The 26431-nt window shown below is 45.2% G+C and overlaps 1 protein-coding gene across 2 annotated transcripts in view; it reads right to left on the bottom strand.

Annotated features, from left to right (window-relative positions):
- Positions 1-336: 336 nt before the first annotated feature.
- RCAN1 (regulator of calcineurin 1) overlaps positions 337-26431 on the bottom strand; it is a 94030-nt gene continuing 67935 nt past the window's right edge. The window contains exons 1-4 of one of the 2 annotated variants that reach the window (XM_058523057.1): positions 9999-10248; positions 7135-7308; positions 5236-5395; positions 337-2085 (exon numbers count right to left, since the gene is read on the bottom strand). In XM_058523057.1, coding sequence (XP_058379040.1) covers positions 1913-2085; positions 5236-5395; positions 7135-7308; positions 9999-10085 — 594 coding nt within the window. In that variant the 5' untranslated portion in view covers positions 10086-10248 and the 3' untranslated portion in view covers positions 337-1912. Of the gene's footprint in view, positions 2086-5235; positions 5396-7134; positions 7309-9998; positions 10249-26431 lie in introns of those variants that run through there. The other variant, XM_058523056.1, reaches the window with a different exon arrangement.

Below are 26431 nucleotides of genomic sequence, written 5' to 3' on the forward strand. Positions count from 1 at the left end.
AACGGGCCTTCGTAATGTAGTACCTTCTGTGGACGTCTTTTCTAATGGGAAGAGAATTCCTCAAGTTAACAATCATAAACACCGTTGTTTAGTGGAGTTGCTGGTTTTCACCATAGTATCATCCGCCTCGACAAGGGAAGTGCTCAAACTTCCAATTTCACGCATTTTCCCCTTTATGAAGTGATGTACATTAGTGCGGTTGATCCTCCGTGAACCATAGCAAAGAGTTAAGAGTTTCTAAACTCAAACTGAGGAAGGAGTGTGTCCTTCTGAGACTGCAGAATTCAAAGGGCTCACAGATGGATCATCAGAAATAAAAGGACAAACAGATAACTTTTCCATAAAGAGCATATTGTGTTGATTTATTATAACAGAATGCAGTTAAAAAAAATATTTTGAGGTTAGCCTCTCCAGTTTAAAAGCACTTCACTAGGAACACTTGACCAGCTATGCAATGGTCTTTCCCTCACCTGCCCTACCCCACCCGCCAAGTTCTGTAAACAGGGTTTTGAGAACGTTCAGTCAATTTCTTGATATGAACCACCAATGTATTTGCTTCTTAAAGGACACCATCTTCCAAATTTCCAAAGCATGCACTGTTATCCAGCATTAGGTATTTCAAAAGGACAAATTCTGTTATGATATCGTAAGGCCAAAATATGATACCTATTTACCAGACATACACGTTACAACTAGAAAAAAATTACAAACGTTAACCTAGTGTAACAATTCCATCAGGAATTAATGGGGAAAGGCACTGCATCTCTCTCATGTCACCACAATCGACTATCCACTTCACATGCTTTGAATTCAAGTCCTGCCAAACATTTCTACGACGTACAATTCACAGGTGGGTTAATACATCTTACACTATTTTTCCACTGCCATACTCTTCACCCAAGTGCACAACAGGTATGAATATATGCTATTGGCTTTATTTACAAGTTTATCTTGATGTTTTTAGTGGGGTGAAAATTCAACTATCTCAACCGACAGATCCTCCTAAAAGGTTTTTGGCTATGAGTCATGGATTTAACCACCACGTGAAAGAAATCAATGAAACCGACGTCCTACCCAAAACATCTAAACTAAAATGTCTCACCCACGAAAAGTTGGCAGTGAAACTGTGGTTCTCTGAATTTTACAAGCGAAACTCTACGGAGGAATTTCAGATTGACTTCTTTTGCCAAAGCACTGGTTGTAGGTTGCATCAGACAGGATGCTGACTGAGTGTATTCCAGGTAGAATTCCACGTGTGAGTGCTGTTGCAAAGAGAGTCATCAATCTGGAAAGGTGATAGCTTTTTCAAATGCTTTCCTAGCTTCCCAAAAGATGTAAAACAATGGCGGAACTCTATACACGAACAAAGGTTAGTTGTGAAAATCAGTTATATACATGCACAAACATTAGAACATGAGGGAAAAAAAGGAAACACCACAATTCCCACATTGTGTTGTTGTTTTCACAACCTTTCTGCACCAGACACTTCGTCGCTTCACGCAGTGCCTTTTCCTACCAGTAGAGAGAGTCTAACCCGTGGGCTGGTTAGAAACAGAAGGCTCTCCCCGGACCCATTGATCACCCTGCCCTTGGCAAAAACAGAACCTACTAGAAAAGAACAAGTACAAAACACTACTGTTATCAGTTTTCTCGAGACATTCCCAAATGTCCTTGTGCGATCACCCCAGACTCAGTGATTGGCCCAGGACATTCCCGGGAGCCGTGAACATTGACGGATGCGCAGCATTAGAACCAGGAGACAAAGCCTTGATTCTCTCTTGAGCAACATGAACTGGAATTTCTGCCACAGCGATCACGGCTGCCACCTCCAAAGTTGTGACCGGCCACTTCCACAGTAAAAGATTCCTCCCCGTGAGTATGACTTGGATTACTTCTTCGTCCCGGTGCCAGCTCAGCTTAAGTGGATAGGCGTGTATTCTGGCCTCCGGGTCTGGATAATTTTTGGTTTGGGTCTCTTCATTCTTTCCATCTCATCTTCTTCCTCGTTCTCCTGGTCGCTCTCACATACATGGACCACCACGCTGGGAGTGGTGTCGGTGGCTGCGTGCAATTCATACTTTTCCCCTGGGGAAAGAAAACAATTGCAGGGTAACTCAGGCAAGTCATTGAGAGCCAATGGGTAAGAGTAACTGGAAAAGCTGGTAGGGGTGTGGTCGGCCAAGCTTCTGTGGACATTCAGTGGGGACTGAGGGACATGGCCACTATGCTCTGGATTGGTGTTTCTTTGGTGGCTCATTCAGGGGAAAAAATATATATATACATATGCACACACACATGCACACACAGTCATGCACCACATAATGACATTTCTGTCAATGTCATGACATTTCAATGACATTTCAGACCACATATATGACAGTGGTCCCGTAAGATTAGTACCATACAGCCTAGGTGTGTAGTAGGCTATCCCATCTAGGTTTGTCTAAGTACACGCTATGATGTTCACACAATGACAAAATCACCTAATAATGCATTTCTCAGAGTGTATCCCCGTCATTAAATGAGGCATGACTGTAAGATACAGTATCACCATTGTATATTACTCTGCTTTCAATCAAACACTCTCAATCTAGGCATACGAAAGGTATGGAAGGAATGTATTTTCCAATTACACTTAACATGTCCAGCAGGTCTCCTAAAACACCCAGTGGACTCCCCCAGGGCAGTGTGAGGAGTATCTGTTCAGGAAAAGACGCTACACAAATAAACGTGTTAGGAGAGGACATGGTGAGCCTCTCTCTGGAGGCTCCCGCTGAGGTCCACAGATCACCCTGGGGGACGGGAGGCACAAGGAGGGCCTGCACGAAGACACAAGTGTGGCTGGTTGAACCAGGGGCTCCGAAAACATTTTTGACTACAGGATCCTTTTTCATACGACAACTATCAACCCCCTGGAACCAAGAGTGTCCTGCTGTTCTAGGTCAGCCTGAGTGTTACCAGTTCATTCAAGTTCAGGCCACTCTGGTCCAGCAAGGGCCTGGGGAGCTTTCTGTAACTGCAAAGCCCTGGCAGAGCTCTATGGCGCCAGTCTGGTGACAGAAGAGTCTGCATCCTGGGAGCTGAAGGAGGCAGTGCAGCACAGTGGCCAACACTCAGGCTGTGACCCCACCACTTAGTACCCGGTGCTCATGGGCATGTTCCTTCGCCTCCCTGTGCCCCTCAGTTTCCTCCTCTGTAAAATGGGATAATAAAGGCATTGACCTCAGGGAGCTGATTACACGTGCGAATGCAGGCAAAGCATTTGTACCTGGCCCATGGTACACATTCCCCACAAGTGTCACCCAGCTTTATTATGCTTAAAAATAGAGCATGAATGGTTACTGGCGGAAAGCTGGGAGTGGTAGAAATGCTAGGGATTTCAGAAAGGGGTGGGGGAGGGGGAGGTGGTTTGCTTCAGTTTGCTCTACCTCCCAGTTGTGGGGGGCAGGACTGGGGTGAGTTTTCCTCCAGGTTCTCTTCTTGCCTGATTCTAGGCTGGAAGGAGCAGCTAACTATGTTTTCCTGCCTCATGCTGCTTTGGTGACTCCTCTGAACAGAGAAGGCGCTTCTACCCATAAAAAAAGCTGGTTGCCTTTTTTCTATCCCACACAGGAGACTAGAATGTTCCTGCAATTGCCTTTGGAGAGGTGAAGGAACCTTAGCTCTCTCAGGGAGAGAACTAAGGTGGAGAGTCAGACAGATCACCTTGGTCAGGATGCTCTCTACAAATCCTCATCTACCCACCAGTCAGTCACAAGCCAGAAAACTCCACCTAGGACCGTATCTGCAAAATCTTTGCAATCTTGGCTGCGAAGCACAGCCGAAATACGAAATATTATTCAAGCTCATTGTTAAGTAAACTAAGGGGCAAACTGATCTTATTACGCCTCTGTTCTAAAACAGCCTTCTCAAATAAGCCTTCTGTAAGGAGTGGTAGATTCTGGAGTGTGGGGAATTTTCTTTAGCAGTACTTCCTGCCCCTGGAGCAGTTTGACACGTCTCCGCAGGTGAAGATTTCGTTTCCTCCCTCCTCTAACATCCCAGCAGGTTCCAACCCTCAGCTTTGCTAATGCCCCTCAGCCAGGAGCTGCCAGAGGGGCACAGGCTTCCTCAAACCGGCCATTTCCATCTTGACCTTCACGCCATGGTTAGCAGGAAGTCACGTGGTTCTTGCTTTCTACGACACAGGGGATTTCCGTCTGGGCGATGTTTTCATAAATGTAGTAACCTTTTCAACATGAAACTGCTGATGGTCTGAGAAAATAAAACCCTCAACCCAAAGGAACATCAGATTGCGGGTCAAGGAGAAAGCTGATGGTCTCAGCACTTACTGCATTTGCTCCACAGATAGGGCAGGAGTGGGGCTCAAACTTCTGTACCCCAAGATCCCCCTCGCACCTGCCTACTCACCCAAACCTTATCAGAGAGGACAGGAGCCACCAACATTTTATTGTTTCCAAAAAGCATGTATTGAGTGCTGCCTATGGGCCAGGCACTATTTGAAGGGCTTTTTCCACAATGGTCTCATCTACCGATCACAACTCCATGGGGTTATACCCATTTTACGGATGAGGAGCCTGAGGCCAGAGAAATTGTCTCCCGGAATGCTCACACCTTCGTCCCTTCAGGAGTCTGGACCCTCTTCTTTCCCTGGCAAGCTCAGCAGGGGAGCGCCCCTATGGGGCCAGAAGGGGGCATGCAGGAGTGGGTCTCTTTCTTCACTACGATCTACAGTTCTGTTCTCCATTTCCTCAAATTCAAATGGGCAGGTGAGAATCAGATCAATGAACAAAATTACCTTGACCAAAAACGAAATTTCTAAAAGGAGGGGTCTGTTTTCCCTTTCCAAAGCCACCTGTTCATCCCCACTTGGAGCGATAGGACGTGGGGCCTGGTTTTGAGCCACCCCCATGGGGGGCTGTGCTCAGTGCATGAGGGATGGATTCATGTGATGGCGTGTGGGAGGGTCATGGTGCATGGTCCCCCATAGCCAGCTACAGTCCCTCTTGTATACCATCCCAAGGAATGAGGCCTGAGGCAGGCACACAGGCTCCCAGCATGAGTTACGGTGGTGCAGAACAATGCAAATAGCAACAATTCACAACACATCCCATGAGAGCTGAAAAAGCAATGGGGCCGCAGCTCCTTGCTGCAGGTGAGCCTCTGTGTCTTGAGACCTTTAGCACCATCTCTCCCTGTCCCCTTGCCCCGCTCCCACCTGAGAGCTCCGCTTACCTGGCCCTAGCTTGGAGATAGCATATAATAGATCATAATTTATGACGGGAGTAGCGTCTTCCACTTGTTTCCAACCCACCGGCGGAGAGGCAGGAGGAGAGATCAGAAACTGCTTGTCTGGATTTGGTGGAGCCAGGTGTGAACTTCCTATGTGTAAAGTCTGAGAAGAGAAATAAATACAGGTGGACGTTTCCAGAGGGAAGAACTGAAGCAGTGCAACAGCACTTAATGACCGCGTATTGAAGACAGGGGGAAAAGACGAGCCATGTCTGGGCAGCAGAATGAGGGCCGTTCGGGGATGAATGGGATCTTGGTCTTTGAGGGGAGGGGAAAGGAAGAACTCTGGGTTGGTTGCAAACATGATTAGAAGCTCCTCCCAGGACTGGGACTCACAGGCACAGGGACTGCAAGTAATTACACTTAACCTAGACTGACGGAAAACCAACAGAGATGGTTTTACTCTAAATGGAAAAAATACAGCCACTATCATCCAGGTCAGAGGGATCTCAGAACCCATTTCTTCCAGCTCCTCATATCATAAAGGTGTAACTGAAGCTCCAACAGGCTAAGCAACATCTCTAGGATTATACAGTTTTTCAGAGGGGCAAAGCAGGGATGGGACCCAGGACTCCTGCCCCTGACATGCTCAGGCCTCCCCTCCCAGTGGTAGCCCCACACTTCCCTCCCTCTGGGGCTCCGAATTGGATGCCAAAAGTGTGGAAGGAAAAAAAATCCACCTTCCAGGAGATTTAAAAAAATAATAATAAGGAACAATAACCTATGATCCTAGTTTGGGCTTAAAAATTATGTCAGTGATCAAGAGGGCTGTCCAGAAAGACAGGACATCAACATCTCACCGGTTAGAATTTTCTTTGTGTTTTAATATTTCCTGCCCCCGATTTTCACGATGAACATACATTTACTTTACTAATCAGAAGAAGTCGTGGAGGGACTAAGTAATTCTTTACGTGGAACTCCACCAAATGCAGAGAGAAGTGGACTCAACCAACCATCGAAGGTCAAAGCTGTGCCTCCCAACCACCACCAGGGGGCAGGGCATCCCAGCTCTAACAGACACTTGACGAGTGGGCAAGTTGGCCGCCTTCCGCTGGAGCCTCTCTACCGGGTCTGCTCCCAAACTGGTGCGAACTGAGAGCCCCCACGGCGGATGGGGGCTCGATTTAACCAGGGAGCAGCACCCGAGAGAAGCTCCGTCCTCCTCCCCCTGTAAACCTGTTAGACCCCCGTTACATCGTCAAATGGAACTTTGTGAGCTGCCTGAAAGGTGGGCACCTATCATGGAAGGTCCCCAGGGGGAGAGCTGGAAGGGTGGCGAGCATCAGGAAAAGCAAGCCCACTCACAGCCCCCTTGAGTGCCCTGGGGCCAGGACTCCTCTTAGCGCTGGCCACCTGTCTGGGTAACTCATTTTCTTCCTTTGAAGCGGGCCTGGCAGCCCTGCGCTGATGCACATCCACGGCTTGCAGACTACAAGTTCTCCACCTCGAGAAGGCTGAGGACCTGCGGGGAGCCAGTCTGGTCTGCTCTCGGTCTGGAACGAGTCCTCAGCCCTGATCCTTGAGCAAATGCATGAAAACTTGCTGCACGAATCTTAGGGTTCTAGAGTAGCCGTGCCCACAACACTGCCCTCTACAACCTTATTCTTTCTGCCATCATCACTCAACCCAAGGTCAGGAGCCATTTCTGAGGTCGCTTTCAAATACACCCTGATGTTTTCCTAAAAGCAGTAAGACATTGCAAATTTGGAGTATGAACTTTGCCTCTCTCAAGATGAAATCTTGGAGTTTTAAATCAATGGATATGTAATTGATGTATAAGCTACTTTTAATAAGGGTGAGAGAGAGAAGAGAGAGGCAAGCAGATGGATGAACTCGACTCACCTGAGCAAAATATAATTTCATTTCCTTTCCGAGAAATTCCGTCTTATGTAGCTGGAGTCTGGCATCTGCTGCAGATAGGGGGTTGCTGAAGTTTATTCTGACTCGTTTGAAGCTCTTAAAATACTGAAAGGTGATATCCTTATCATATGTCCTAAAGAGGGATTCAAATTTGGCCTGAAAAATAAAAACGAGAGGAGTTAAAATTTACCTGCATATGGTCCCTGACTAGAAGACTTCATTACATTTCTTATTGAGGAATGGAATTATTAACCATTTCAAGAACTCCTAACTTCTTTCTCAGAGAAGACAGAGAGATGAACTTCCCCCTCTGAGGAGATTCTGCCCTTTTAATTCGGGTACAGGTGATTTTATATGAAAGTAAGAATGTATACGATTTACTAACTTCATTTAATCAGCAGAACAATTACTAATTCTTAACCACTTGTTATAGTCACAGAAACATTCTTTTTAAAGTAGAATGAGCATTTTCCAAGGAGGACCGGTTTGGTAATTTGCCACCCCTCTGGCCTAACACTTTCTGTGTCCCACAACCTTCCGCAGCCTGGTGAACTCCAACCCCACCTCTCAGCTTGCGGCATTGCTGTGTACATCAAAGACTTCTGTAGGGCTTAAAAGCACTGGAGCTAATTTGAAAAAACCATTTTTATTGAATTGGAAAATAATGAAGTTAATAACAAGCCTTGCATTTCTTAATGTAAAGGAAGCAGTTTAAAAAAAAATTCCTACTACCGTTTTCCCCCTCAATCTGTTACTTTTTAACTCTCTAAAATAATACTGGTTTAAAAAATGAATGTACTGCCAATGGACCCATTTCTGCATGCTAGTGTTAATTATATATACACATATCTAGCTCTAGTGTTATCAGGGCTAGTGAAAATTCTCAAACAGCAGGAGCTCTTAGAATTGAAATGCCCAAGTTCAATGATTACAAGCTTAGATTCAGGAAAGAGCTCATTAGCCTCCTCGGAAAGCTCTAGGGGGAGGCCTCCTGGGCTGGGTCCTGGGGTGGAGGTGTCCATGGGGGGAGCTGGGAGGCCACTGCAATCCTTCAGGATTCCAACCAGAGAGGGAGTTGATGGACAGTCGAAACTGTGGGGAAGATTGCACGGACTTTTAGTCACTGTGTTTTATGAGTCTTTTATTCCAGACTAAACACTGAGGACAGGTTGGGAACCCCTGTGAAAGGCAGAAGGGGGTGGCTGAGCACGTGGATGCCCTTTACACAGGCAACTGATGCAGAAGAGGAGGCGGGGCCCAAGTACTGTGGAAACCTATGGAAAGCACAGTATTTCTGCAGAGGGGAGAGAGGACTCTGAGCAAGAGAGGAGAACATCTTCAAGAATATTCAGTGCTAGAAAGAGGAGGAGGGAATGGGCCTCCCTGTAGGTGCCTGCTCCACATGGCAGGGTTGCCAGCAGGTCTCCAACAGGCAGGTTGTTAGGGGGGAGTGGGAACAACCCCCAAACTTTCTCTCTGTGAATTCCCTGGCTTTTCTTTAGTTTATGGACATTTCTGTGACTTTCCCATGAGGGGCTTTACAGAGGCAAAAAACGAGAAAGAAAGCAGAGCAGATGCTTCCCGTGGGATTTCATCTGGCCGCCTGGGACTTTTTTTCTCCACCTCTTTGAGCATGGGCAAGTTTCTGGCATAAGGGTGTCTGTAAATTTGGAATTTCGCATGACCTCATCGATGGGCACTGTCACCAACTGTGTAGTTCTGAAGTTATGATTCATAATTTAGGTGAGATGACTTTGATGAATATTTTTAGAATACAAGTCAAGGCTTAGGACAAGAACACAAGAGAACCCACATTATCTGTTAAGTCCATCATACTATTATACTATTCTCTTATAAAATAATCTAATTTGTTCTAATAACTGATATCTAGTTATTATAGTTGTTGGATGGAATCCCTACTTACTTAAATAAATAAAATAGCAATTTTACTCACATAAGGCTAATATTAAATACACAAACCTGGTAGTACTTTTACTACCTGGTAGTACTTTACTACATAGAAAGTGCTCTAATACTTAGTTCAAAAACTGTAGTCCCAGCTGAAACCACAGTACACAATTATGGAGTTAAACTGAATTAAAGAAAAAAAAAAAAAAAGAAACCTTCAGATGTCCCAATATGGCTTTGGGTATAAAGCATATAATGCGAATACCACCCCCCAAACAGAACATACAGAATTCATTCATATCCAATATTGTTAAAGATCAATTAGATAGCTGGGTAGCTACGGATGAAAATGTTACATTTTAATCAAATGAAGAAGCAAGCACAGTAATTAAAATTACTAATTATATTAATTACCATCAATGAGAGCTGTTTCCCAGGAGGTACACTCACCCCACACTTAAGTTATTTACCCAGTTTTATTATTTGCTATGGCTGCCTTTTCTGTAGTTAGAGAAATCTGGAAACTTGAGGACAGACCCTTGTAATTACTGCGAACATATAAATATCTTTACAATATTTATTTCCTAAGATAAAATCAAATATTCTGAACTCTAGATGGCAAAGTGAAACTTTCTATTCACTGTCAGAAAAGACTTCCCTCCAAAAAATTTACTTACAAAGCTACACAGCATGAAAAACACACGATGCCAAAACTCTGCCTTCCTAGTTTTCAAATATTGAGAGCTTTAAAAATTCCTTCCTACTTAATTCCTCAGGCGACACTTTTTGATTTCTAAGGCTCAAAGTATTTTGGATTTATTTCAACACCCCCAAACCCACAAGAGAGCCACAGACCCCCCCAAATATTGCAGTTAATAGTCCCCATTAACGTAATGCTTTGAAAACTCGCAGAAATCCCATTATATTAGAAGCCTTACCCTGGTTTCACTTTCGCTGAAGATATCACTGTTTGCCACACAGGCAATCAGGGAGCTAAAACTGTAGTTAAAGTTTCTAAAATGCATCTTGCTTTCTTGCAGTGAAAGCGCTAGAGACGCTCGCAGTCAAGCTCCAAGTGAGGTTCCTTTGCGAGAGGCTGTAGGTTCTTTCTGGAGCCAGCGCTTATAAAGCGCCGAGGTCCAGCCCCCTGGGAACAAAAGCGCAGCTTCCAGGGCATCCTGTTTGGACAGCAAATTCCTGACTCAAGTCCTGCATGCTTGCAGGCAGACAGGGACAGAGTGTAAGTTTCTACTGGAAAGAGGTGACGTCAGCACCTTAGTCATTTTCCCTATGCTAATTAACTTTGCTCGAGGAGGATGGAAAAAACAGCCGAGGTTTGCTCTGCAGCTGCTCTATCGACCCCTCTTGCAGCATAGTTTCCACTGGTAGTAATTCCATTCAGCCACTCAGACACCACGCTGCTCAGCTGAATGGGACAAGCGTCTTAAGATGGAAAATGTTACAGAAGAAAAAGGAGGAAGGTCTACAGCAGTAAACAGTAATTAGCCTCCAGGGAAGTTTCAAGGCTTTGGGAAACCTGGAAACCAAAGTCTTGGTAAGTGCTTTGATCCCTGTAATTTCTTGAAAGCCTCCATCAAAGTTTCATATCGGGGTACTAGAGAGAACATTTTGAAATCTGTCTTGGTCAGTGAACTCTGTTTCTAAAGAAAAAAGTGGAATTCATTGTGAAATATGATTTTCTTTTTTCCCAATTGAACTTTATTGGATGAAGGTCCTAATTCTCACTTGTATTCCACAGTGAAAACATGGGAGGAGATCCTCAGGCCATCCTAGAATTTTCACTGGAAAACTTTATTATTGTAATTTGAGAACTAGGAATATGCAACACTTTGATCATTTTCTAACAGCTACGGAAGTCAGAAAAAGATACAAAAACCGTTTAGAGATTCTAGTCTCTGAAGCTGAGAAAAGAAACATTAAGAGGTCACTCTGCTTTGAGACTCACAGACTGATTTTTTTTTTTTTTAAATAAGAAAGAAAGAAGAAATGGAAAGAATGTACACTACAATTGAAAAGTTAATTCAGCTGTCTTTCTTCAGGTAAGCTGTCTGGTCTAGAGAAGCATACTTGAATGGCAGGATGCCAGTTCCTTCAAAAGGCTGCAACTCTTTGAACTTCTAAGCACTTTACCAGTTTAGATCCCTATGGCAGTCTGGGTCCGAGGCCTTCCAATCTCCCCAATTTCGTTATCACCTACAAGTACTCATGTCATTTATAAAAGCATTCTCGAGTCTAGAGACACACAGATACACTTCTTAAGTTTCTAAAAGTTAAATGGAACCCTGCCATTCACATTTAAAAATTAACTTCAAAGAATCATTAAACTCAGCCGATAATAAAAAGAATATAAGCAATGGGGAAAAAAACCAACCAGAGCACTGATCCCTCCAAAAAAGGAAAAGCAGAGTCTTCGTGGATGAATGAGCACTGCTTAATTTCAATGCACGGTGCCTTGCTGCCAACTGTAGAGTTATGTAAGAAACCAGTTATGGTGTTTGCTTTCCCAAATTACCCATAACTCCCAACCTGAAAAGATCTAAATGCATATATTCTAAAGAGGTTTGGAACGCTGTGAATAGTTCGATGTACATCAATCACCACAGGGATGGTGCTTGGTGATGGGGAACGTGGGCTTGGATGTGCTGCGTTTTCTGCGCAGAGTCGGCGGCGGGTCCTGGAGGCATGTGCAGACTCCGGTGGCGGTGGAGGTTGTATGGGAGGCGTTGGTGGGGGGGAGACTAAGGGGAAGGGGAGAGTGAGGTAGGAGACTCAGAACTTCGTTCCTCTCCTCCAGGGAGGCTGGGAACTTCTCTGAGGTGCACTCCCTCCCTCACCCCCAACCCCTCACGCCGCCTTTTCTCTTTCTCCTGGAGTCCACCTTGGCAAATGGAGTTCAAAGGTGACCAGAGGAGAAAGAAGAGGCCAATTTCACTGTCTTCTTCTCCTTCTCTTCCTTCTTTTTAAAAAAATCACGACATGAAGCTCCAGTTCACTTCTGCAGGTGAATCGGGAACATTTCTGTTCATCTGAGACAACAGTACTGAGCTCACCCAAATTTACAATTTTGGTTTCATTATACAGATGAAAACAAAAAAAGAATGGTGAGGTATTTGAAGATTGTTCAACCATCTTTGCTCGTAGAAATAAATGATAAATGATCGATCTTTCACTAGGCTGCCCCCAAAGCCTAACAAAATGTGTAATTCTGCGCCTGCCTTTGAACTGGTTTTAAGCTCCCTCTGAATTGAATTTAGCGAACTTGAGTGCTTCCGTTTTTAGATCAGGGAAAGGGGCTCAAAATGGCAGCCAACTGTAGGGATGCTGGATCAGATCCTATCTGGCAAGTCACTGGGTCACAAAGTATACCAGCGCCCTGGACCGGGAGAGAGGGCACCTAGGGTCTGCTGGCGCAGGCTCCCTCAGCTATGTGAGAGGGGTGGAGCAGATCCATGTTTCCAGTGTGTCACTCTGAGTAGTGTGGCTCCTTTGTGGTGCTCTAACACCCTGGCTGGCCAAGGGGACAGACACCTGTCCCTGTATCCAGAGGTAACACTGCTTTAAACATCTCAATTTCCCTTCACCTGCTAATCTGACAGTTCTCTCTAGGAATGTCCGCTCTTTGACTGCATGTCTATTATCCGTGAACTTGGGTTTCTAAACATCCTATGCAAAAATTTGGTTTGTAAATAGCAATTTTCCCCACCTAGAATAAAAGTTGATCCAAAGCAAGTATTAAAAAAAGTTGACTTTCTTACTTGTATATCCCTTGTGGTTTGAGAGACAGGTACATTCTAGATTCTTGTTTGCTGGTCAGATGTAAGTGATTTGACAAACGCAGTGCCTAATGTCTCATTAGAACTCTTGAAAAGCATACTAAAAATTGCACTTAAAATAGCAAGACTGAAACCAGAAGTTAAAGAAGAAATGAAATGCTTTAGATGCTTGGCATTTCTTCCATTCACACCATAAATCTCTTAAATGAATCTCTTTAACCTGCATTCTCTGGCTCCAAACAGTTAGAGCATATTTTCATTAAGAAGTTTCTATTTTCAGTGAGGAAAAATTGAGGTTTATGCTGAATTCCATCATTCCCATTACAACATTCCTAAAACATAGCTAGGATGACCTCAGCACGTCCATTATAAACCCCAAGGAGTTTACAACTACACCAAGAATGTGCCATGGGTGGAACATTCTACAAAATGACCAGGGAAGGAAACTGAGTTTTGACTTTGATGTGCAAACAAAAGCAGAGCAAAGAATGAGGCAATTTGCAAAAGATCTCTCGGGAAGGAAAAGGGTAAAAGGTTTCAGAGCATTTATCTGGAATCTGATGAAACTTATGTTTTAGTGGAGTTTTCAGTTTCTGGGATGATGGCATAGCTTTACTGTTATTGAATATTTGCAGCCCTTCCCTCTCTAATGTGGAGCATTGTTCCCCTAACCTAAGTTACCAAACAAAAGAAAAACACAGGGGCTCACCCCTTAGGCATCTCAATCAGTTCCCAGTCTGAGAGGTGTTACTAACTGAGGGGAGTTCTTGTCCTCAACTTGTAAAACGGGTCAATATCAAATTCAGGATTGTGGTGAGGATTGAACAATATGATGTAGGCACAGGGCCTGAGACACAATCCATGGTTGAAGCATGTTAGTTGCGTTTCTATTTCCCATTTCACCCATACAAGATACTGAAGTTCAAGGGGCACCCTGTGTCTAGGACAGCCAGGACTCACCGTGGTCTCTTGATTGCAGATTCCACGCTTGTTCCGTGGACTCTGCCTGTCTAGCAGCAGTGCCCTTTGGTATGTAGCTCATTTCCCCATCTCTGTTTTCAGTCCTTCCGCTGGACCGTCCGGGGCACCTTGGATGTCCTGTGCCCCGCAGGTCAATGGAGAGTTCTGTAGGCTCTCTGTACCACCCTCCACTTTGGACCCCTAGCACACCACTGCAGGCAGTCCTTTGCACCCACAAGATCTTCCTAACTGGCCTCACTGTGGCCTATTTCTTATTGCTCCAATATGGTGTGTAATTCCCACAACATAAAACATTCTTCTCCTAATATAAGATTTCAGTGACTTCTCACTGCGCTCGAGGTTGAAGATGAAGCCTTTCACTTAGTATTCATCTGGCTGTCCATCCACACATCCATCCACGCATGTATCCATCCATCCACTCATTCTTTCACTCAAGCACTGTTCTAGATGTTGGCGGTTCAAAGTGAACAAAAGAGACAAAACTCCTGCCCTTGTGGAGCTTACATTCTTGATGGGGAGAAATATATAGTAGGTTTGGATAGTGACAAGGGCTGGGAATAAGGCAGAGAGCAGAGATAGAAAAGTTGGGAAAAAGAGATGTTGAAAGACTAGCCAGGGAAGGTATCCTGCGATGACATGAGGATGCATCAAGACCTGAAGGAGGTGGGGGAGTGAACCATGGGGTGTTGGGGAACAGCCTTCCAGGCCCAGGGAACAGAATGCACAGAGCCCCAAGGCAGGAGAAGCCTGGCATGTTGAAGGCCCAGCAGGATGCTCAGGGTGGTTGCAGAGGAGGGACATGGAGAAAGTGGTTGGAAACGAGGCCATGTGAGACCTTTAGGCACTGCAAGGACTCTCGCTTGTACACTGACTGAGGTGGGAGCCATCAGAGGGTTCTGAGCAGAGGAGGGGCATGATCTGACTTCCATATAACAGAATCACTCCAGTGCCTGGGTTCAGAACAGAGGGAGGGGCAAGGTGGAAGCAAGGTGCCTAGTGAGGCATGAGGCCTTCTCGGCTGTGGAGCCCATGTCTCCCAGACATGCTCTCCGCTGTACCCACTTTCCTCAGTTCCCTCAGCTGGCTCCTCCCTTGTCTCTTCACTGCCTGTCAAACTCCTATTCATCCTTCAAAGCCCATCATGAATGCCACTTGTCCAGAAGGGGCCCCTCCCAACTAAATGTTCTCTCCATCCTTGAACTCTGGAGATCCCCTGGCTCTCACCATAGAGTGCCAGGCATGACTCCTTACCTGGCAATCTCCCCACTACAGCGAGAGCTGCATGAGGGCGCTCCCCAGAGATGCGGATAAATGCTTGTGAAGTCCAGGGACTGCACTAGGGATGGCCCATCTGAGGCAGATGTAGAGCTGGAATTCACCAGGCATCAAAGAGCCATGGCCATCTGTGTTCCTGACTGAAGGGCGTCCTGTGTCTTTGGTTTGAGCAAAGGCCATGCCATTCTTGTTTGTCACAGGAGGTGGTATAGCGTTGGTAAAGGCATGTTTGCTCAACGAGCGCCATCACATTTCCAGTGTCCTTTCTCTGCCCTTGCTATACGGGGCCTTGCAGGGCGCCGGGGCATGGGACTGCACCACCAACCCCCGACTCTGAGGCCCCGCCCCACGCAACATTACCAGAGCCTTGTAGTTCTTAGGGGTCTACGGCAGTAGTCTCCACAATCCTTTGCGTGTGGGAAGACCATATTCAACTGAATATATGTCACCCTTGTCTTTTTTAAATCCTTATTTTTAGGGTGTGTTTTATAAGGTGCCCAGTGTAGAGTAGAAATTGCACAGAATTTACAAATAAAATGCTTTTACTGGTGGAGGTACTGAAAAATCTTTTACCAATGAGGTTCATGATCAAAAACATTTGGGGACCCTTTGTCCAAGCAGCAGTGTGATGAAATTCCCAACTTTCTTTAGGATTCTTCAGAACGATCAAGTGTAAGAAAGAGAACAGGAAAACTATTCTTCTTTTTGATCTCTAAAGGAATTTCCAGTTTTGTGCACTTTTAGAGGTAATCAGGGAATGGGCTGGGAGGCCAGATTTGGGCTCAGGAATTTATCGCTCTTAGTATTTGCTTTTTTTTACTGGTAAAATCTGCTCGGCCACAGAGAGGGGCTTCTGTTTCAAAGAGAATGTAAAACAAAGCAGATAACCTTTTTTCTGAAGGGCTTCAAGGTTCTAACCAGAACCCCCTTGAGAAAACAGGCAAGTGCTGTTTCTCTCACGATAGAGGATGAAGCCTGATAATTCTAAATCTGAAATGAGAAAACCACCTTAAATGAAAATCACCTTTAAGTTTAATAAGCATTAATCTTCTGAATCTGTAGGATAACACAGAAGAAATGGTATTAATACTAAACTTCAGCCTGGCACATTTCTGACACTTGGAAAAAAGTAGAAAAGCCTGAAATATTGTTTGATTAGTACTTTGCATGGATTATTACAAGATAGCGTACAAATAATTTGTATTTCTGAGATAACACAGAACTTTCAATTACTTAAATTAAAAAAGTGGCTTATTGATGCCAGTGTCAAAAACGATGGATGCAATAATGAAAATGACAAACGCGTATTTTAGCAGAATGGCAATCATGCTCTGTTAAAGATCATGGTGGAAATAAAGAAAAATTGCAATCATCATAAAAAAAGAAAGAAAGGAAAGAAAAGAAATAAGATAAAATAAAATAGCCAATTGATTGGGAGAAATAGGGAAGAGCGTGTTCAAATTTATTCCTTAAGAGAGAGGTCACAGTTTGTACAAGATTTCATCTTGTTTGGTAAATTCCATGTGCACTCAAAATCCCATTAACTTGTTTCCTTATTACCTCAATCTTTCCTTAGTACATAAAGGTTAACCACTCCTCTGTAACTTCTTGGAAACGCGCTGCTTGCAATGCTTAAGATGGGGAAACAGCCACAGGCAAATCAAAACTACACTTAATAACTTGGAGACCAGCGGCCGCAGGATTCAGGGAGGGAACATTTATTCAGAGATGATGGGGGCCAAAGCCACCCTCATTAATCATTCCTGATTTGCTCTCTTTAGTCTATTCCCTTCCAGACCTACCTTGCTTAAATTACTGATTTCAAATTCTGCTTTGAAGCGGTTCTCAGGCGGGGACACAAGCCTGCACAATCAGACAAAAACCTGGGGAGAAACAGCTGTGCAGGAGTGGGCTAGGGACTGGCTGCCACTGCACCGTTCATCAGTCACCAGGACGTGGTGATCTTTCATTCCAGCATGAAACAGCTTTCCCAGCCCCAGACTGGTTCATTCCCATCAATAAATCCCTTTACACGCAAAGTGTGGGTTCTACGCTCTAGTGTTAACGCTGGTGGAAAAGCCTTATTCCTTTCCTTGCCATATTCCAGACTCATCTCGGAAGAACTGACACAACTAAAGCCTGGCCAGGACGCATGCCGCCACAGGGCAGAGGCCGGATCTCATTCTAGTAGGTTCTCCCAGAGAACTGGCACAGTGCTGGGGAGAGGCCAACACCCTGTTGATACCCAGTGAGTGACTGGCTTCACTGAAGATCAAAAGAGAGGAAGGGGGAATAATAGGCGTAAAACTGAAATCTGTAAATCTTTAATACCAGATATAAAACACAGTTTTCAGCAACTCTGCTATGCAGAGTTTGTATCCACACCCAGCTTTAAATCTCAGGAGTCAGCTCAGAAATCGTTTTTTGCCAAGTGTGGGAGAAGAGAAAAGTGCGTTGTGTTCTTACTCTTTCCATTACCCACAGGCCCTGTTCCCATGTCTGTGGTTGAGAAGTTACCAATATACTGTCGTTTTACACTTACATTGCCTTCTTCGCCGATTATTTAAAAGTCTAGCAATAAGTCACTTGAGGAAGGATATCCTGTTATCTTCAGGCGAGTAACACAATGATTCAAAACATACTTAAGAAACTATAAACAGGGCCAGCCCCGTGGCTTAGCGGTTAAGTGTGTGTGCTCCGCTGCTGGCGACCCGGGTTCGGATCCCGGGCGCGCGCCGACGCACCGCTTCTTTGGCCATGGTGAGGCTGCGTCCCACATACAGCAACTAGAAGGATGTGCAGCTATGACATACAACTATCTACTGTGGCTTTAGGGGGAAAAAATAAATAAATAAAATCTTTAAAAACAGATGTCTCTTTAAAAAAAAAAAGAAACAATAAACTATAAACAGAACAAACAAGATACCACCACACTTGGATATTAACACTTGCCATCAAAAAAGGGAATGATTGGGACAGGCCCGGTGGCTTCTTTAGGATACAAAAAAGGAAGATGTGGCAAGTTGGGGCCCACAGGCCCATGTGGCTATGGCTGAACCTTTGGCTAAACCCGGGCTTTCCAAATGTCAATGGCCCCATCGCTCTCGACCCCAAAGCTTTTGAGTTTTTGGCCTCTGGCTTAATTTAGTAAGTCATCAAAAATAGATTAGTCACCTGCTGTGAGCCAGACACTGTGAGAAGTAGGAATACATGTATGGCAGCTTACCATCCATCCCCGGGGCCCCAAATGTTCTATGTCAAATAACTGACTCCAAATAACACATTTAGAGAGTGTGGCCCTCACTCCTTACACAGCAGTCCTTTATTTTTTTCTGGCCCATTCTCTGGCACAGCACATTTCCATGGGCGACTCCCTGGGCATTTGCAGAATGTTCTCTCCCACTCCTGAAAATTATACTGTAATCCAAGTGAACGGTGGCGACATTATTATGAGGATGACCTAGATTCTGCCCAAACTTTTACAAACCACACTTTGTTTCTTTAGCAATGGTTAGTAAGACATGATTGGGCCATACCAGGAGGCGAACAGCATGGCTGAGGATCAGAACCTTAATACTCACAGATTTCTACAGACCTAGCTTATGACAAATGGAGGCAGAAAGGCTTTGTCGTGACTAGCATTAGAAGACAGGGTTAGAAAGATGATCTGAAAGTAGACCGAGATCCAGGTACTTTCAGGGTGAGGTTTTTAACATAGTTTTGTTTTTGTGTGAGGAAGATCAGCCTTGAGCTAACATCTGTTGCCAATGTTCCTCTTTTTGGCTGAGGAAGATTGGCCCTGGGCTAACATCCGTGCGCACCTTCCTCTACTTTATATGGGACGCCGCCGCAGCATGGCTTGACAAGCGGTGTGCCAGTGCGCGCCTGGGATCCGAACCCCGGGCTGCTGAAGCAGAGAGCACGAACCTAACCGCGATGCCACCAGGCCGGCCCCTTTAACATAGTCTTTTAAAAGACCTTTTTGAGAAGACAGCCTTTTAAACTGCTCTTATAAAAATCTAGGATACCGTTTGATCACTCTTCTTATGTTGAGATAACTCTTAGGAAGATGGTGCCTGACCTCATACTTGTAAGAAACTCTCCCCGTGAATCTGAGCCGCCCTGGGCTCTTCCATCCTGAGGGAGGTCACAGTGGCACTACTGCCTCTGCAGGGGTGAAACTGTGTGTCACATACAGTGATCAACCGCTGGGGTCTGCCGAGCCCCCACCCCTGCCCCCTGACCCAACCAACCAGCCAACAAAAACTCAACAGTCACTGGCTGCTTCCAGAATCTGAGTCAGAGGTTCTTGTGCAGGAGGTTTATTAGGGAGTGTTTCTGGGATCAACGCCCAGGGAAGGGGCGGGGAGGGCAAGGGAGGGGAGAGGAGAAATTGGGACTGGGGAGAGGGAGGGTGGATCCACAGTGTGGTCCCAATGGAAGCTTCACTGAGATGGGATGACCCTCTGTGGAGCAGAAGTGCTGGGCCTTGATACCCCCACATTGGTCAGCTCTGGGATAGGGGCTACCTTGAGAAAGGAGGGGACTTAGGGTGGTGGCTCTCCTCAGCTGAAGTAATCCCCAAAGGGGGCAATTGCCAAGGGCAGCTGGGGGACAAATCCTTTATTCCTGGAGGGTCCTGGGGTGTGTCACTGTGTCCACCAACCAACCAACCAACCAACCAACCAACCAACCAACCAAGCAACCAGACCCAAGGTCAAGAAACTGAGAAAATCCAAAGTCAAGGAAACAATAAGACCCAAAATCAAAGATTTGTACCTTAAGCTAATCATCTGAAATTACTCACAGATAGGCCAGACTTTAAACTGGACACCATGAAAATGTGACTGATTCCACTCCAAATCATTAGCTCCTCTATCCATGTAAGGAACTTCAAAAGGAACATGGTAAAATAAGTAGCAAACTCAACCTGAAACTTGTTTCAACTTGTGGTATAATCCAGGTCAACTAAAACGCTGAATATTGACCCAACAGTTTCACTCCTAGGAATTTATTCTAAGGAAATCCTCATGGCTGTGGGCAAAGATTTAGATGCAAATACATTCCCTGCAACGCTGTTCATGCAAATAACACACTAAATACCAACCTAAACATCCAATCAGTGACTGGCTAATAAATATGCTGAATCCATTCAGTAGGCTATAGACTACTCACACTGAGGAGATGAAAACTATTTAATGACCTAAAACGATATTCACAACTTTCTGTTAAGAAAAAAGCAGGTTACAAAGTAATGTTTATTGTTGTGACTCCATTTCGGTGAAAAGAAAAAATATGCATGTTAGTATTAAAGAAAATTGCAATGTTTTCCTTTTTTGTCTATTTGGACTTACTAGAATTTCCACAATGAACATTTCTTTCTTTTGTAATAACAAATAAGCTTCTCTCTTTCCCTTCCCTCCACTATTTGTTCTATCAATCGTCATGAAAAGCATGGTTAACCATGGTTAACAGATGTAAGGTTAAAAGTTAGTCAGATAGGAAATCTACACCTTTTTGCACAGTGGTGTGATATCATGGCTTTAATTTCTTTGCACTGGGAGTATTTGTAATGCACAATTCCCAAACCTGGTATTTTTAGCCCATTAATATTTTGGGGTGCCAACTGTTGAAAGAATTCCATTTCTTACCTAAATACCTTTAAAAACAGGGATTTCACCAGAAAATGTTTATTTTGCTTTTCTTTGATAACCTCTCCTGCCAACCCTCTTTATCTGGTGAAATGCCCAACTAATCAGTTGTGTTGACAGAGCCACTCTCGCTGGAGTCAGGGCCGGACGCACGCCAGGAAACAGTCCTGTGATTCTGTCCTGCTCCACAGCGCGGGTAGCGGGCCGAGCTCTGCATTGGTGTGAACAGATATCACGCAGAACATTCTGCAGGCTCCAGAGAATATCCAATGTTTTTTGGAAAATCTCCTACCCAGGTCTTGCAAATGTCCCCCACCATGATGCCTTCTCTGAGCAAAACTATCAAATTCTTTCTTGTCACTGCCCTGTCCCTACATTTACTCCTTCCTCTTCTGTGTTACTTTCTCCATTCTCCTTGCTGTCCCAGAATCATATCCAGGTCTTTTCCTTCCTCCCTAGAACGGTCCTGCCCTCTGTAGCTCCCTTCTAACAACACTGGAATGTTACCTAATGAACTTTTTCCTATTACGGCGTTAACGATGACAGCTGTTTAATGTATAGGGCCAATTTAATCAGCAAATTCTGGAGATCAAAGTCTCAGCCCCAAAAAATGCATCACTAAGGGGGAAATTCCAGGCAGCAAGTCAGTTATAGGAGAAACTGCCTGGTTCTTCTGGTGCCAGGTGCTGCCTACCTGGAGATGAGACACATATTTTTCAAGCAGATTCTCGAGCTTGTGTCATTGAGCAGATTCTTATACGGGCTGTTTGGAGTTAAGAACAGACTTCCAAGTTTAAAGGAAAACAACTCATTCATTCCTTCATTCAACCACCATTTATTAAGGATCTGCTATGTGCCTTCTCAAACTCCTTGATTGGGTCAAATTACACCTATTTTACAAATTACACCATAACACCAGGAACCTCTAGTTCTTAGCATTTACCACATTTTAATTGCTTTCCTCTACTAAACTGAGGTCAGACCAAGCCACAGATCCTTGAACACTTAGGATCCTCCATAAATATCTGTTGAACGAGCACATGTAGCCAAGTACCTGACTCTTCACTGGAGATACAAAGAGGAAGGCATGACCATTCTTTCAAAAAGCTCTTCATCAAATCAACCAGGAAATATGTACTAAGCCAGTACCAGGTCTCAGTAATCTACTAGGGGCTTCAAAAGCCCAAGACCCAGTTCCTGTCCCTCCAGGGGCTTAACATTGAAGCCTGGGAGACAAGACTGCAACTCTAGTGGCAAGATAAATGATGTTCATTGTGTGATGCAGACAATAAGAGTCACACTATTGGAGGTGGAGGGTGGTGATCTAGTGTAGTATGTAATGATCCCTTCTCAATACCTAATTAATCTAGTCATGGACAGTCCTCTGGTTAAAGGCCTTGAAAACAAGGTTAGATTTTAAATGGGTGGGAAAAGGATATATCCCTCTATTTTCTCATTCCTAATTGAAAAAAAGGGATTAGGAAAGTTAACATTTTCTCCATCCCTTATCATGGAGAATCAAATAAGGAGCTGCTTTTACTAAAGGATATTCAAAGTTTATTCATTTTGAACAAATTTCTTTGATTGCCTGCATTTTTACATGGCATTGGTTAAGTGCCAATATTTGTTAATCTGATGTCCTGGATTTCAGGACAAACTTACCTTTGCATACTTGGATTTATTTCTAAAATAAAGACAATACATGCAATATATGTGGCTACATATTTAATATTTTGGTAAGAATATCAAAATAAATTAATTATATATTAGACAAAATCTTCTGTTAGCTCATACACCCAAATTGGGGCTTGGAGAATAATGTATTGATAAGTGTGGGTGGGGTGAGGAGGATTCAGGGAGCTATAGTAAAGATAATTCTGGCAGATTGACTATTCCAAAGATGGCTGCCACAACATCTAACATCCCACATGCTCTTGTAGAACCTTGCCATTCCCCTATCAAGAGGAAGAGTGTCTGTCTCCTGCCCTTGAACGTGGGAGGGCCTTTGTGAGCGCCTCAACCCATTCTATATGGGGGAAGTGACACCATATGACTTCTGAGGCTAGGTCATAAAAAGCCTTGCACTTCCCGCCTTGTTCTCTTGGAACCCAGTCACCATGCTGTCAGGAAGCCCAACAACCCATGGAGGGGCCCACGTGCACAGGAACTGAGGCCCCTGGCCCAAAGCCCTGGCTGAGCTGACAACTGACAGCCAGCACAACCTGCCAGCTATGTGAGTGTGACATCTAGAGAGCAAGCTCTCCTGTCCCCAACCACACAAACCCAGCAGATGCCGCATGGAGGAGAGAAGAACCATCTCCGCACAGACTGCAGATTCATGAGCAAAATAAATGACTGTTGCTGTTTTAATCCACTAAGTTTTGGGTGGTTGGTTTCATAGCAAGAGTAACTGGAACAACATTTCAGAGATGGGCAGAAGTATCAGGCCTTGCCACTAATTAGATTTGGAAAGGAAGAAAGGAAAGACCAAAGTTTTTAACTGCTTTCCCACCTAAGAGACCAGAGGAGCACAGGGTCCTTAACAAGGGCAGTGGGAGTATAAGGACAGGTGACGGGGGGAGGTGGGGATGGTGACTTTGGTTTCTTGCCACTTATATAAAGTGGGCTGCTTGTTACCTGTGCATCTATGAGAGGCACAGAACAGAGTGGTAAAGACGGCGGACTCTGGAGCCAGACCACCCGGGTGTGACACTGGCCTTGCTGTTTCTTAGCTGCGTGACCTTGGGCGAGGTTCTTAACTCCCCTGTGCTTCAGGTTCCTTGTCTGTAAAAGCAGGATAATAACAGACCCTACCTCATCCGGTGGTTGTGGCACCAACTGAGCTAATGTCTACAGAGGGCTTGGCACGTAGGAGGTTCTAGGAATGCGTCTGCTGTTGTGATCCGCATAAATGTGGGCCTTAGATGGTGATGTAGGCTGAAGAATGGCCTCTCAAAGACACGCGTGTCCTAATCCCTGGAACCTGTGAATACGTTACCTTACACGGCAGAGGGCCCTTTGCAGGTGTGATTAAGTCAAGGCTCCTGAGAAGGGAGATGCCCCTGGATTGTCCTGGACAGGGCTTGGTGTGATCACAGGGTCTTTATAAGAGGGAGGTGGAGGGTCAGGGTTGGAGACCCAGATGTGATGATGAAAGCAGAGATTGCAGTGATGCAGGGTTGCGAGCCAAGGAAGGCCGTAGCCTCTAGAACCTGGAAAAAGGCAAGGAAACAGATGTTCCCCTGGAAGGAACGCAGCCCTGCCGACACCTCGATTTTAGCTCACTGAGACTGATTTTGGACTTCTGACCTCCAGAACTGTAAGGTAATAAGTCTGTGTTGTTTTCAGCCACTAAATCTTAGTAATTTGTTACAGCCACGATAGGAAACGAATCCAGATTTTAACCTTGAGAAAGGTGGCTTTACAGAACATGGAGTAGATAGAATGATGGAAAGAAGATGGATTTTGGAATCAATAAACTGCTCTCTCTTTATTTCCTCTCATCCTGACTTAGCCTTGGTGGGACGTTTGCTCTTTAGTCTTAGCATGGTGGAGTAGCCAATGTCCCAGCTCTGGCATGTCCAGCCCTTACGTGCTGGGGTCCCCAGTCAACTGGTGTCGGCCAGCAGGGCCCCAGTGGTTATTCACAGCCAGAATCCGTCCTGATTATCTCGACATCCCTTCTGATTGGTCAGTGCCCACGAGGTACTAGTTTCTGTATGTTCTGAATATTACCCCTAGACTTAAAACTCCTCATCATTAAATTAGGCACAGTCTAAGTCAAAAGTTGTGGAACTGGTGTACGTAAGTAGTTCTCAAACTGATTCTCAGAGCAGCAGTATCTCTTTACTGGGGAACTTGTTAGAAGTGCCAATTTTCGCCCCACCTACTGTAGGAGGCAGAATCTAGAATGGCCCCAAGATCCCACTCCTGGGTGGACATGCCCTGCATAAACCCCAGGACTGTGGCCATGATGGATTTTACCCCGGGATCAGGTTACATTACACAGCACAGCGTGTGAAAGGGAGACTATACAAGGCGAGCCCATAAAAGGGACCAGGCTCTTTCTGAAGTCAGAGATTTGCCGTGAGCGAGATCCTCTGTTGCTCGCTTGAAAATGGAGGGGGCCAGGTGGCAAGGGATGTGAGTGGCCTCTCCCCACAACGAAATGGGGACCTGAATGTTCCTGGAAGCAGATTCTTCCCCACACCTCCTGAAACATAGCTGGCCTGATGACTTGATTCTGGCCTTCTATGACCTTGAGCAGAGAACCCAGCCATGCCTGGACTTCTGAACACAGACTGTCAGCTAATAAATGGGTGTTGTTAAGCCACTAAATTTGTGGTAATTCATTACGCAGCTACAGAATATATTTACTGAGTCAGAAGCTCTGTGTTTTAACAAGCCCTCCAGGTGACTGGGATGTGCACTCAAGTTTGAGCACCTCTGGTGTACATAAAGGACCCACCCAGCACAGAGCTCACTGCAAGTAGGTCGGCGCGAACAGCACCTGCGGCTGGACTATCATTATATATTCAGAGAATCTTCTGGCTCCTTTGTTGCATTTGAAAAAGGTTGAAAAAGCACAAAAGAAAAAAATCTTCCCGGCTTGCCCTTTTGGGTGTAAGATCAGACTGGCCCCTGGACATTCTGCAAACACCAGATAAGGAGGCCATGAGAAATTTCCTTTTTCCCCTTCAGCCTAAGGGTCAAGGGCAGCTAGAGATAATACCACTCAACTAGCTGCAGAAGAAGATTTCTAACTGGAGTGGGCCAGGGAAGGTGGGACCATATCCCCTATTCTGAGAGGCTGCGAGCAGGGGAGGGGGACCCGAGTCTCCAAAACTATAACAGCAGGGCCTCCCTCATAGGGCGGTTGTGAGGATGTGATGAGAGACCCATACCCGGGGCTCAGCGCGGGGCCTGGCACTCAGCAGATGCACAGTCAGGGTGGACCCCCTTTTCCATCTCCCTCCATTTCTCTCCACACACCTCTCATTCCTTCCAGCCTTTTCCCACTCTTTTTTGATTAGCAATAGCATGGTTTATCTTTCTCCATCCATTTATTTTTAACCTATATGTATCTTTATACTTAAAGTGGGTTTCTTGTAGACAACATATGGTTGGGTCTTGTGTTTTGATCCACTCTGACAGTCTCTGTCTTTTAATTGGTGCACTTAGACCACTGACATTCAAAGAGATTACTGATCTAGTTGGATTAATATCTAGGATATTTGTTACGATTTCTGACTCTTTTTCAAATCCCTGTTTCTGGCCCCCATCCTTCTTTCCAGCTCTCTGGTTTGTTCCCAAGTCATCCCCCACCTCCCCTTTCACTCCTAGATGCTTCCTTCACTGGGGCTGCCCAGAGGGTCCTGGGGAGGGTGGTGGATGGCCACGGGTGCTTTCACGTAAGCTTAGGGCAGCCTGTTTACCGGAAAGGATGGCTGGCAGCCCCACCCAGTTCTCTGCATGCAACAGGCCCCAGCATACAAGGAGGAAGACGTGTCTTGAGGTGCATTCGGGAAGGTGAGCCTCGGAAAATGCACCACCCTGGCCTCTTCTTGGAGACATTCTCGACTAGGGTGTTGGAAATGGCTTGCCCTCTCCTCCTGTCAGCTCTTCTCTGGCCTCCATTTGCTCTCGGGAGAAAGTCCAGCATGCTGACCA

Source organism: Diceros bicornis, chromosome 27 (genome assembly GCF_020826845.1).
Source record: "Diceros bicornis minor isolate mBicDic1 chromosome 27, mDicBic1.mat.cur, whole genome shotgun sequence".
In the NCBI taxonomy this organism is placed as follows: Eukaryota; Metazoa; Chordata; class Mammalia; order Perissodactyla; family Rhinocerotidae; genus Diceros; species Diceros bicornis.